General features: G+C 54.6%; 1 protein-coding gene across 1 annotated transcript in view; it reads left to right on the top strand.

The window, feature by feature from the left end:
- Window positions 1-1,415: 1,415 nt before the first annotated feature.
- The window catches only part of LOC121274789 (vitamin K epoxide reductase complex subunit 1-like protein 1), a 35,736-nt gene continuing 24,139 nt past the window's right edge, over window positions 1,416-13,012 (top strand). The window contains exons 1-2 of the mRNA XM_041182139.1: window positions 1,416-1,607; window positions 6,720-6,829. Coding sequence (XP_041038073.1) covers window positions 1,432-1,607; window positions 6,720-6,829 — 286 coding nt within the window. The 5' untranslated portion in view covers window positions 1,416-1,431. The remainder of the gene's footprint in view (window positions 1,608-6,719; window positions 6,830-13,012) is intronic.

Genomic DNA, 13,012 nt, shown 5'->3' with positions numbered 1-13,012 from the left:
GTGGGACTCTGGGAGTTGTAGTTCCTCTCCCGCCATTACACCTACTGGTGACCATCAGGGGAACTACAAGCCCCAGAATCCTTGGCTTCCACTCATTGGGGCACGGAGGATAAAAGCAAGGAGGTTATGGTGAACTTGTTAAAAAAAAATCCTGGTTCTGCCTCAGTTGGAGTATTTGCGTCTACTCCCGGGCACCGCTCCTTAGGAAGGGTGCCAAGGCATTGGAGAGACTGCGGGAAAGATGCACGAGAATGGCTCTAGGGAACGAGGAACTTCAGTGACGTGGGTAGATTGGGGAAGTTGGGACTGTTCTCCTCGGAGAAGAGAAGGTCGAGAGGAGATTTGATCGAAGTGTTCAAAATCGTGAGGGGGTCTGGGACAGAGTGGATCGGGAGAAACTGTTCCCATTGGGGGAAGGATGGAGAAGCAGAGGGGCACGGGTTGAAGGCGATGGGTAAAAGGAGCGACGGAGACACGAGGAGAAACTTTTTCCTCGCAGCGAGGGGTTAGGATCCGGAATTCTGAATTGTGCATTTAAGACCGAGACAGGTAGGTTCTTGATCGGTACGGGGATCAAAGGTTACGGGGAGAAGGCGGGAGAACGGGGTTGAGAAACTCATCAGCCGTGATTTGAATGGCGGAGCGGACTCGATGGACCGATTGGCCTAATTTCTGCTCCTAGGTCTTATGGAACGTGCTGCCCGAGAGTGTGGGGGGGTGGCGGGGTCAAATCGAGGCTTTCGAGGAGGGGGGGTGGGGGGGAATCGGATTACCGTCCTTCCCGCTTGCACGCACGGCATCTTAAATTGCAGATGAATTAAATTACGAGCTCGTAACGTGGCGTGCTTTACCCTCGCTCAAAGCGGCATCGTACGCTCACAGGCGGGTGAGACCGTTCCCTGCAAACGAAAAGGGACTGTGCTCAAAACCTGCGGCTTTTTTTGGATATCGCCGGGGAGTTGACTTGCCAACGGATCGGCATTGCATGCGTTTTTTTTCCTGCGGTTATAAACCGTGGTGATCCTTTGAAATTTGGTGTTCTTGGGTTTGTCCTGATTTTTGGGGGTGGGGCGAGACGAAATTTGGCGTTCTTGGATTTGTGCTGATGAGTGCGAGATGGGGGGGAAAAAAACTCCCCACGGGGAAGCCATGGCCACTCCCTGATTCAGGAGCCGTGGCAACATCTTTCTGGAATGACCCCAAGTTTCCCCTGTTGGACCCCCACCCCCCCCAAATGGGCCCAAAATGGACGTTGGTGGTGGTGGTGGTGGTGTGGTTAATAGAAAAAACTACAACTCCCAGAGGCCACTGCGCGGCGACGCCGCCGCCGCCGCTCGGCCAATGGATAGCCACGTTGGGTGCTGACGTCGTCACGCCCGGCGCGCCATGACGTCGCCACCTCCCCCTGCCGCTTAGTTACGGCTGGGCAAGATGGCGGCGGCGACGCCGAGGTGGGAGACCTGGGTCCGCTGGCTGGCCTGCGGCCTGGGCCTGGTGCTGTCGGTCTACGCCTTCCACGTCGAGACCTCCAAGGAGCGGGACGCAACCTATCGGGCCATGTGCGACCTCAGCGACTCAATCAGCTGCTCCAAAGTCTTCACCTCCAGGTAAAAGCGGAGTGGGTTCACTGGGTTTGAAAGGTGGAGGCGGGCGCAGCGGTCGCCCCTCCACTGGCCAGGGCCTCCGTCCGTCAAGGCAGCCCCTGCTCCGATTGGCTCGTTCGGCTGCCGATCGGTACCGAGCCACCCTCCCTCCGCTCTCATTGGCCCACGGCCCCCCCCCGCCCCCCCCCCCCCCCCCCCCCCCCCCCCTCCCGGTCAGGCTCGTCCCGCCCCCTTGGCCCTCTCATTGGTCCGCAACTTCACGCGGCTCTGTTCCGCTGCCTGACCGCCCGCACGGCGCTCCCATTGGCCCGCCCGTCAAGCCTGTCCTGTGAGCCGCGTGCGCCCATTGGCCTGCTCGCCCGCCGGTCAAGCGCGTTGCGCCGGCCGTGCGCTGCCATTGGTCCGCATGCGCCACGTGGCCGTCCGCGGCCTGCCGCGCCCCCATTGGTTAGCTGACCCGCCCGTCAGCCGCATCCCGCCCACCTCGCGCTGCGCCCTTTGCCTTGCCTGCCGGCGCCCGCCACGTCAACCAACCCGCCCCTCCTCCTCACTGCTGTTGTCCACGTGTGCCCTCATTCACCCGATTGGACATTAGACCTGCCTGTCAAGCGCCGGCTTCCTTTGATTGGACAGCCGGCACGCATTCCCACCCAAGGATCAAGGGGATTCAGCCACGTCGCCTTACACCAGCCCCGCCCCCTTCAACCTGTCCTGAGGTAACTGGCGCATAAAAAGCTCTGTTTTAACTCAAAATATTTTTCCCTCCTTCCATCTTTATATTTTAAAAAAAGAATAAGCTACATTGTTTCAAGATAAATGTCATTTTGGTTTTTTTTTTGACGCTCGGCCTTGCCGATGCTGGTGTAATTTAAAAATGAAATTTCATTTATATATAGCCTTTTGCCACCTCCGGATTTCCTTGGCGATCGGCAGCCATTGACGCGGTCTCCAGGATGTGGCGGAGCCCGCACCCAGGGGAAGGCGGCGCCCATTTAGCGCACAACAGGCTCCCACAGACGTCAGTGAATCGGTCGGGCAGAATTCCATTCTGCTCCCCCACCGCTTCTTTGGTTGTGGCCCAGGGGTGTCCACAACCCGCCTGAGAAGGCAGGGCGTGGGGTTTAAAGCACAGGCAAAACATGGCGCCCGTGACAGCGCGGCGCTCCCTCGGCGCCGACCCTCCGACAGCGCGGCGCTCCCTCGGCGCCGACCCTCCGACAGCGCGGCGCTCCCTCGGCGCCGACCCTCCGACAGCGCGGCGCTCCCTCGGCGCCGACCCTCCGACAGCGCGGCGCTCCCTTGGCGCCGACCCTCCGACAGCGCGGCGCTCCCTTGGCGCAGACCCTCCGACAGCGCGGCGCTCCCTCGGCGCCGACCCTCCGACAGCGCGGCGCTCCCTCGGCGCCGACCCTCCGACAGCGCGGTGCTCCCTCGGCGCCGACCCTCCGACAGCGCGGCGCTCCCTCGGCGCCGACACTCCGACAGCGCGGCGCTCCCTCGGCGCCGACCCTCCGACAGTGCAGGGGTCACTCCTACCAAAACCTTGAGGCATCATGGAATCCGAGCTCAGTATCGGAGCCATCCAGAGCCAGCCCCTCCCGACTGTATGCGACAGTCCCATCACCTCTGGTGGCTCTGCCCTGCCGGTGGTACAGGTCATTCCCGGCCTGGGACGTTGGCCGTCAGCTCCGATCCCGTGAGGGTCACTACGTTGGAGCGGCAAGACCTCACCGTAGCCCGGCTGTTTACTGACCTCCCCTCACCTCACCACCGCCTCAGTCAATCGGTTGACGCACCAACCCGAGTGGGAAATGAGACACCGGAACAAGAGGTGGTGATCGACGCCGTGAAATTTCTTTGCGTGATTCACAAAGCAATGGGTCAGGGGGCTGGATTAAAGTTAGCTACTGTCGGAGCCTTGGCCCAAGTTAACCCCCCCCCCCCCCCCCCCCCCACCCCACCCCCGACCTGCCCCGTCACACTGATTGATTCCGGCTCTGGCCTGCAGTTGTCATGTTAGCAGCTCCCACCATAGTTGGCACATCTTTCTCCCTCTCGATCTCTATTTCTCTTGCATCCTTTCTCTTTCTGTCTCCCTCTCTCTGTCTGGCTCTGTCGCTCCCTCCTTCTCACTGTCCTCCTCTTCCCCTCCTCTCTCTCATCCCCTTCCCTCTCCATCTATGTCTTTGTCTTTCTCTCTCACTCCCTTTCAGTCTCTCTGTCTGCTTCTCTCCCTCACCCCCCCTCTCTCCCCCTCTCTGTCTCCTTCTCTGCCTTCCCCTCTGTTTGCCTTGCTCTCTGTCTGTCTTTCTCTCTCTCTCTCTCTCTCTCTCCTGTCTCATTCTCTCCCTCCCTCTCGCACTCTCTCAAAATCGCACAGTGCAGAAGAGGCCCTTCAGCCCATCGAGTCAGCACCGACGTGAGAGAAATACCTGACCTACCGACCATAGTTGGCACATCCTCTCTCTCTCTCTCTCCTCCCCTTGTCTCTCTCATTCTCTGTCCCCCTCTGTCTCCTCCTCTCTCTCTCACTCACTCTTTCCCTCTCTCTCTCTCTTGTTCTATCTGTCTCTCTCCCTCCCCATCTCTTTCCCTCTCCTTCCCCCTCCCTGACGATCAGAAATCATTGGGATCGCTTGCCCAGAGGTGAGGTCCTGGGCCTCAACTCCCTCCTGCGCTGGCTTTGAGCGCCCGCATCAATCCTCAGAATAACTTGCAGCGATGGGCGGTGGGAGCTTGGCTTTGTTTAGAAGCCTGCTGCCTCTATGAAGGAACAGAACCCGGGAGCAGGCGGAGCTGTGTCGTTGAACGGACCGGGGAGAGGGGGCTTGGGGGTGGAGAGGAGCGAGCTTGTCAGGGCAGTCATGAGATTGTAGCTGCGGGACCTCTGGCCACTACACGTCTCGCCCGGGGTCGGGGTGGTGGGGGTGGGGGGCTGGAATGCGTGCGATGGTCCCAGTTCATCTGCTTGCGCTGAGGTTTACGGGAATGATTTCAGGAACTGGAGGGCAGTGTGTAACGGACGTCTCCGGGCCTGGAGTGGCGCTGGAGTTCTGCGGGGCATGGTGGCGGGACCCTCGCTTCTCCTGAGGGAGCGCAGTTTTGAAACGTTACAGACGATCCAAAGCCTGGAAACGTGGTGAGGAGGACAGCGTAGAGCTAACAGGTCAGCGGGGTGGGTGGGCGGGCAAGTGGTAGATGCAGTTCAGTATGGGGAAACGTGAACGTCGAGACACAGTAGAAAATAATGGGTACAGAAACTGAGGGACCTGGGCGTATATGAGGACTGGAGTACAGGAGCAAAGACATCTTACTGCAGCTGTATAGGGGCCTCGGTGGGACCACACCTGGAGTATTGTGTGCAGTTTTGGTCTCCTTACCGAAGGAAGGATATCCTTGCCATAGAGGGAGCGCAGCGACTGATTCCTGGGGTGGTGGGATTGTCGTGTGAGGAGAGATCGAGCCGACCAGGCCTGTATGTGTTGGAGTTTAGATGAACGAGATTGGGGGGGGCGGGTGCGGGGGTCTCACTGAGACGTATAAAATTCTGACAGGGGTGGATGGACTGGATGCCGGGATGATGTTCCCTCCGGCTGGAGGGTCGAGAACAAGGGGTCGTAGTCTTGGGATACAGGGTAGGCCATTGAGGACTGAGACGAGGAGAGACTTCTTCACTCAGAGGGTGGTGCACCTGTGGAATTCTCTTAACACGGAGGCTATGGAGGGCAAGTCACGGAATAGATTTGAGAAGGAAATCGACAGATTTCTGGGCTCCAAAGGGGTCAAGGGATATGGAGAGAGAGCGGGAGTACAGCGTCGAGATAGAGGATCAGTCATGATCATATTGAATGGTGTAGCAGGCTCGAAGGGCCTAATGGCCTCCTTCTATTTTCTATACGTGTATAAATCATTGAAGATGGAAGGACAGGGTGGGAGAGTTGTTAATAAGGTATATGTTATCCTGGGCTTTACTTTAACGCGGGCATAGTGTACAAGAGCAAGGAGGTTATGTTGAACTTATCTAAGGTAATTGTTCAGTCTCAGCCAGACAATTGTGTCCTGTTCTGGGCTCCGCATTTTAGGAAGGATGTGAGAGAATTAGAGAGAGTACGGAAAAGATTCATGAGAACGGTTCCAGGGATGAGGAACTTCGGTTCCGTGGATCAATTGGAGAAGTTGGGACTGTTCTCCTCGGAGAAGAGAAGGCCGAGAGGAGATTTGATGGAGGTGTTCAAAATCACGAGGGGGTGTGGGACAGAGTGGATCGGGAGAAACTGTTCCCATTGGGGGAAGGATGGAGAAGCTGATGGACACGGGTTGAAGGCGATGGGTAAAAGGAGCGACGGAGACACGAGGAGAAACTGTCTCACGCAGCGAGGGGTTAGGATCTGGAAGGCGCTGCCTGAGAGTGTGGGGGAGGGAGGGTCAATCGAGGGGGTTAGGATCTGGAACGCGCTGCCTGAGAGTGTGGGGGAGGGAGGGTCAATCGAGGGGGTTAGGGTCTGGAAGGCGCTGTCTGAGAGTGAGGGGGAGGGAGGGTCAATCGAGGGGGTTAGGGTCTGGAAGGCGCTGTCTGAGAGTGAGGGGGAGGGAGGGTCAATCGAGGGGGTTAGGGTCTGGAAGGCGCTATCTGAGAATGAGGGGGAGGGAGGGTCAATCGAGGGTGTTTGAGAGTGAATGGGATTGTTATCGGGAAAGGAGGAACATGCAGGGGGAAAGGGGGAGAAGGCGGGGGGGAGTGGAACGAGGCGAGTTACTCTTGCAAAGGGCCAGCACAGGCTCGAAGGGCTGAATAGCGCCCCTCTGCGCTGTAACCTGTCCTCCAGTGGCCTGGCCAGGTTAACACAGATCCGGTCTGGGTGTGCGGGCGCGCGAGAGCGAGTGGAACCGTGAATGTTTTTTTTTCTTTTCCCCTCCGTGTTTGTCTTGGGGGTGGGGGAGTGGGTGGGGGGGGCGGTGGGGGTGGCGTGGGGGGGACGCTGCCAATCGCTGACCGTCTCCCCAGTGGACCCTTGATGAGGTGCTGGTGGTTCGTTTCAGGGCTCCAGGACGTCACGGAGAGACCACGCCAAAGGAATCTTACTCTTCGCCGGCTGACGGCTCTTTTTGTTGCAGGTGGGGCCGAGGTTTCGGGATGCTGGGAGCCCTTGTGGGGCATGACAGTACCTTAAACCAGCCGAACAGCGTGTACGGACTCCTCTTCTACCTCCTCCAAGTTCTCCTGAGTAAGGAATGTCTTCTTCCCGTTCTGTTTCTGTCAGACTTAATTGGGCTCAGGAAAGAGGTGGGCTCTGAGGGACAGGAGGAGAAGATGGAGAGACACCAGTCAGTGTACAGATATCTCCCTGAGAGAGAGGGGACTGAGAGACAATAGTCAGTGTACAGATATCTCCCTGAGAGAGCGGGACTGAGTGACACCAGTCAGTGTGCAGATATCTCCCTGAGAGGGAGCGGGGACTGAGATACACCCGTCATTGTACAGATATCTCTCTGAGAGAGAGGGACTGAGCGACACCAGTCAGTGTACAGATATCTCCCTGAGGGAGAGGGGACTGAGAGACACGAGTCAGTGTACAGATATCTCCCTGAGAGAGAAGGACTGAGAGGCACCAGTCAGTGTACAGATATCTCCCTGAGAGTGAGGGACTGAGGGACACCAGTCAGTGTACAGATATCACCCAAAGAGAGAGGGGACTGCGAGACACCAGTCAGTGTACAGATATCTCCCTGAGAGAGAGAGGGGACTGAGAGACACCCGGCTTTGTACAGATAACTCTCTGATAGAGAGGGACTGAGAGACACCAGTCAGTGTACAGATATCTTCCTGAGAGAGAGATGGGACTGAGAGACACCAGTCAGTGTACAGATATCTCCCTGAGAGAGAGAGGGGAATGAGAGACACCAGTCAGTGTACAGATATCTCCCTGAGAGAGAGATGGGACTGAGAGACACCATTCAGTGCACAGATATATCCCTGAGAGAGAGGGGACTTAGAGACACCAGACAGTGTACCGATATCTCCCTGAGAGAGAGAGGGATTGAGAGACAGCAGTTAGTGTACAGATAACTCCCTGAGAGAGAGGGACTGAAAGACACCAGTCAGTGTACAGATATCTCCCTGAGAGAGAGAGGGACAGAGAGGCACCAGTCAGTGTACAGATATCTCCCTGAGAGTGAGGGACTGAGAGACACTAGTCAGTGTACATGTATCTCCCTGAGAGGGAGAGGGGACTGAGAGACACCAGTCAGTGTACAGCTATCTCCCTGAGAGAGTGGGTACTGAGAGACACCCGTCATTTTACAGATATCTCTCTCTGAGATTGGGACAGAGAGACACCAGTCAGTGTTCAGATATCTCCCTGAGAGAGAGGGACTGAGAGACACCAGTCAGTGTACAGATATCTCCCTGAGAGGGGACTGAGAGACACCAGTCAATGTACAGATATCTCCCTGAGAGACAGGGGACTGAGAGACACCCGTCATTGTACAGATATCGCCGTGAGAGAGAGAGGGGACTGAGAGACACCATTCAGTGTACAGATATCTCCCTGAGAGAGAGGGGACTGAGAGACTCCCGTCAATGTACAGATATCTCTCTGTGAGAGTGGGACTGAGAGACACCAGTCAGTGTACAGATATCTCCCTGGGAGAGAGGGGACTGAGAGACACCAGTCAGTGTACAGATATCTCCCTGGGAGAGAGGGGACTGAGAGACAATTGTCAGTGTACAGATATCTCCCTGAGAGAGAGTGGACTGAGTGACACCAGTCAGTGTGCAGATATCTCCCTGAGAGGGAGAGAGGACTGAGATACACCAGTCAGTGTACAGATATCTCCCTGAGAGTGAGGGGACTGCCAGACACCAGTCAGTGTACAGATATCTCCCTGAGAGAGATTGGGGACTGAGAGACACCAGTCAGTGTACAGATATCTCTTTGAGAGAGAGAGGGGACTGAGAGACACCAGTCAATGTATAGATATCTCACTTACAGAGAGGGGACTGAGAGACACCTGTCATTGTACAGATAACTATCTGATAGAGAGGGACTGAGAGACACCAGTCAGTGTACAGGTATCTCCCTTAGAGAGAGGGGACTGAGAGACACCCGTCATTGTACAGATAACTCTCTGGTAGAGAGGGACTGAGAGACACCCGTCATTGTACAGATAACTCTCTGATAGAGAGGGACTGAGAGACACCAGTCAGTGTACAGATATCTCCCTGAGAGAGAGGGGACTGAGAAACACCAGTCAGTGTACAGATATCTCCCTGAGAGTGATGGACTGAGAGACAGCAGTCATTATACAGATGTCTCCCTGAGAGGGAGAGGGGACCGAGAGACACCAGTCAGTGTACAGATATCTCAATGAGAGGAGGGGACTGAGAGACACCCGTAATTGTACAGATATCTCTCTGAGAGAGAGGGACTGAGAGACACCAGTCTGTGTACAGATTTTTCCCTGAGAGAGAGGGGACTGAGAGACACCAGTCAGTGTACAGATATATCCCTGAGAGAGAGGGACTGAGAGACACCATTCAGTGCACAGATATATCCCTGAGAGAGATGGGACTGAGAGACACCAGACAGTGTACCGATATCTCCCTGAGAGAGAGAGGGATTGAGAGACAGCAGTCAGTGTACCGATAACTCCCTGAGAGAGAGGGACTGAAAGACACCAGTCAGTGTACAGATATCTCCCTGAGAGAGAGAGAGGGACTGAGAGACACCATTCAGTGTACAGATAACTGCCTGAGAGAGAGGGACTGAAAGACACCAGTCAGTGTACAGATATCTCCCTTAGATAGAGGGGACTGAGAGACATCCGTCATTGTACAGATATCTCCCTGAGAGAGGGAGCTACTGAGAGACACCCGTCATTGTACAGATATCTCGCTGAGAGAGAGAGGGGACTGAGAGACACTAGTCTGTGTACAGACATCTCCCTGGGAGGAAGAGGTACTGGGAGACACCCGTCAGTGTACAGATATTTCCCAGAGAGAGAGAGGACTGAGAGACAACAGTCAGTGTACAGATATCTCCCTGAAAGAGAGCGGATTGAGAGACACCAGACAGTGTACAGATATCTCCCTGAGAGAGAGAGGACTGAGAGACACCATTCAGTGCACAGGAATCTCCCAGAGAAAGAGGGGACTGAGAGACACCAGTCAGTGTACAGATATATCCCTGAGAGAGAGAGAGGGACTGAGAGACAGCAGTCAGTGTACAGATATCTCCCTGAGGGTGAGGGACTGAGAGACACCAGTCAGTGTACATATATCTCCCTGAGAGGGAGAGGGGACTGAGATACACCCGTCATTGTACAGATATCTCTCTGAGAGAGAGGGACTGAGCGACACCAGTCAGTGTACAGATATCTCCCTGAGGGAGAGGGGACTGAGAGACACGAGTCAGTGTACAGATATCTCCCTGAGAGAGAAGGACTGAGAGGCACCAGTCAGTGTACAGATATCTCCCTGAGAGTGAGGGACTGAGGGACACCAGTCAGTGTACAGATATCACCCAGAGAGAGAGGGGACTGCGAGACACCAGTCAGTGTACAGATATCTCCCTGAGAGAGAGAGGGGACTGAGAGACACCCGGCTTTGTACAGATAACTCTCTGATAGAGAGGGACTGAGAGACACCAGTCAGTGTACAGATATCTTCCTGAGAGAGAGATGGGACTGAGAGACACCAGTCAGTGTACAGATATCTCCCTGAGAGAGAGAGGGGAATGAGAGACACCAGTCAGTGTACAGATATCTCCCTGAGAGAGAGATGGGACTGAGAGACACCATTCAGTGCACAGATATATCCCTGAGAGAGAGGGGACTTAGAGACACCAGACAGTGTACCGATATCTCCCTGAGAGAGAGAGGGATTGAGAGACAGCAGTTAGTGTACAGATAACTCCCTGAGAGAGAGGGACTGAAAGACACCAGTCAGTGTACAGATATCTCCCTGAGAGAGAGAGGGACAGAGAGGCACCAGTCAGTGTACAGATATCTCCCTGAGAGTGAGGGACTGAGAGACACTAGTCAGTGTACATGTATCTCCCTGAGAGGGAGAGGGGACTGAGAGACACCAGTCAGTGTACAGCTATCTCCCTGAGAGAGTGGGTACTGAGAGACACCCGTCATTTTACAGATATCTCTCTCTGAGATTGGGACAGAGAGACACCAGTCAGTGTTCAGATATCTCCCTGAGAGAGAGGGACTGAGAGACACCAGTCAGTGTACAGATATCTCCCTGAGAGGGGACTGAGAGACACCAGTCAATGTACAGATATCTCCCTGAGAGACAGGGGACTGAGAGACACCCGTCATTGTACAGATATCTCCGTGAGAGAGAGAGGGGACTGAGAGACACCATTCAGTGTACAGATATCTCCCTGAGAGAGAGGGGACTGAGAGACTCCCATCAATGTACAGATATCTCTCTGTGAGAGTGGGACTGAGAGACACCAGTCAGAGTACAGATATCTCCCTGGGAGAGAGGGGACTGAGAGACACCAGTCAGTGTACAGATATCTCCCTGGGAGAGAGGGGACTGAGAGACAATTGTCAGTGTACAGATATCTCCCTGAGAGAGAGTGGACTGAGTGACACCAGTCAGTGTGCAGATATCTCCCTGAGAGGGAGAGAGGACTGAGATACACCCGTTATTGTACAGATATCTCTCTGAGAGAGAGGGACTCAGTGACACCAGTCAGTGTTCAGATATCTCCCTGAGAGAGAGGGGGTACTGAGAGACACCAGACAGTGTACAGTTTTCTCCCTGAGAGAGAGGGACTGAGAGACACCAGTCAGTGTACAGATATCTCCCTGAGAGTGAGGGGACTGCCAGACACCAGTCAGTGTACAGATATCTCCCTGAGAGAGATTGGGGACTGAGAGACACCAGTCAGTGTACAGATATCTCTTTGAGAGAGAGAGGGGACTGAGAGACACCAGTCAATGTATAGATATCTCACTTACAGAGAGGGGACTGAGAGACACCTGTCATTGTACAGATAACTATCTGATAGAGAGGGACTGAGAGACACCAGTCAGTGTACAGGTATCTCCCTTAGAGAGAGGGGACTGAGAGACACCCGTCATTGTACAGATAACTCTCTGGTAGAGAGGGACTGAGAGACACCCGTCATTGTACAGATAACTCTCTGATAGAGAGGGACTGAGAGACACCAGTCAGTGTACAGATATCTCCCTGAGAGAGAGGGGACTGAGAAACACCAGTCAGTGTACAGATATCTCCCTGAGAGTGATGGACTGAGAGACAGCAGTCATTATACAGATGTCTCCCTGAGAGGGAGAGGGGACCGAGAGACACCAGTCAGTGTACAGATATCTCAATGAGAGAGAGGGGACTGAGAGACACCCGTAATTGTACAGATATCTCTCTGAGAGAGAGGGACTGAGAGACACCAGTCTGTGTACAGATTTTTCCCTGAGAGAGAGGGGACTGAGAGACACCAGTCAGTGTACAGATATATCCCTGAGAGAGAGGGACTGAGAGACACCATTCAGTGCACAGATATATCCCTGAGAGAGATGGGACTGAGAGACACCAGACAGTGTACCGATATCTCCCTGAGAGAGAGAGGGATTGAGAGACAGCAGTCAGTGTACCGATAACTCCCTGAGAGAGAGGGACTGAAAGACACCAGTCAGTGTACAGATATCTCCCTGAGAGAGAGAGAGGGACTGAGAGACAGCAGTCAGTGTACAGATATCTCCCTGAGGGTGAGGGACTGAGAGACACCAGTCAGTGTACATATATCTCCCTGAGAGGGAGAGGGGACTGAGAGACACCAGTCAGTGTACAGCTATCTCCCTGAGAGAGTGGGTACTGAGAGACACCCGTCATTTTACAGATATCTCTCTGTGCGAGTGGGACTGAGAGACACCAGTCAGTGTACAGATATCTCCCTGAGAGAGAGGGACTGAGAGACACCATTCAGTGTACAGATAACTGCCTGAGAGAGAGGGACTGAAAGACACCAGTCAGTGTACAGATATCTCCCTTAGATAGAGGGGACTGAGAGACATCCGTCATTGTACAGATATCTCCCTGAGAGAGGGAGGTACTGAGAGACACCAGTCAGTGTACAGATATCTCCCTGAGAGTGAGGGACTGAGAGACACCAGTCAGTGTACAGATATCTCCCTGAGAGAGAGGGGACTGAGAGACACCCGTCATTGTACAGATATCTCGCTGAGAGAGAGAGGGGACTGAGAGACACTAGTCTGTGTACAGACATCTCCCTGGGAGGAAGAGGTACTGGGAGACACCCGTCAGTGTACAGATATTTCCCAGAGAGAGAGAGGACTGAGAGACAACAGTCAGTGTACAGATATCTCCCTGAAAGAGAGCGGATTGAGAGACACCAGACAGTGTACAGATA

The sequence above is a fragment of the Carcharodon carcharias genome, assembly GCF_017639515.1.
Source record: "Carcharodon carcharias isolate sCarCar2 chromosome 38 unlocalized genomic scaffold, sCarCar2.pri SUPER_38_unloc_2, whole genome shotgun sequence".
NCBI lineage: Eukaryota > Metazoa > Chordata > Chondrichthyes > Lamniformes > Lamnidae > Carcharodon > Carcharodon carcharias.
This window is presented reverse-complemented; position numbering and strand designations above follow the sequence as displayed.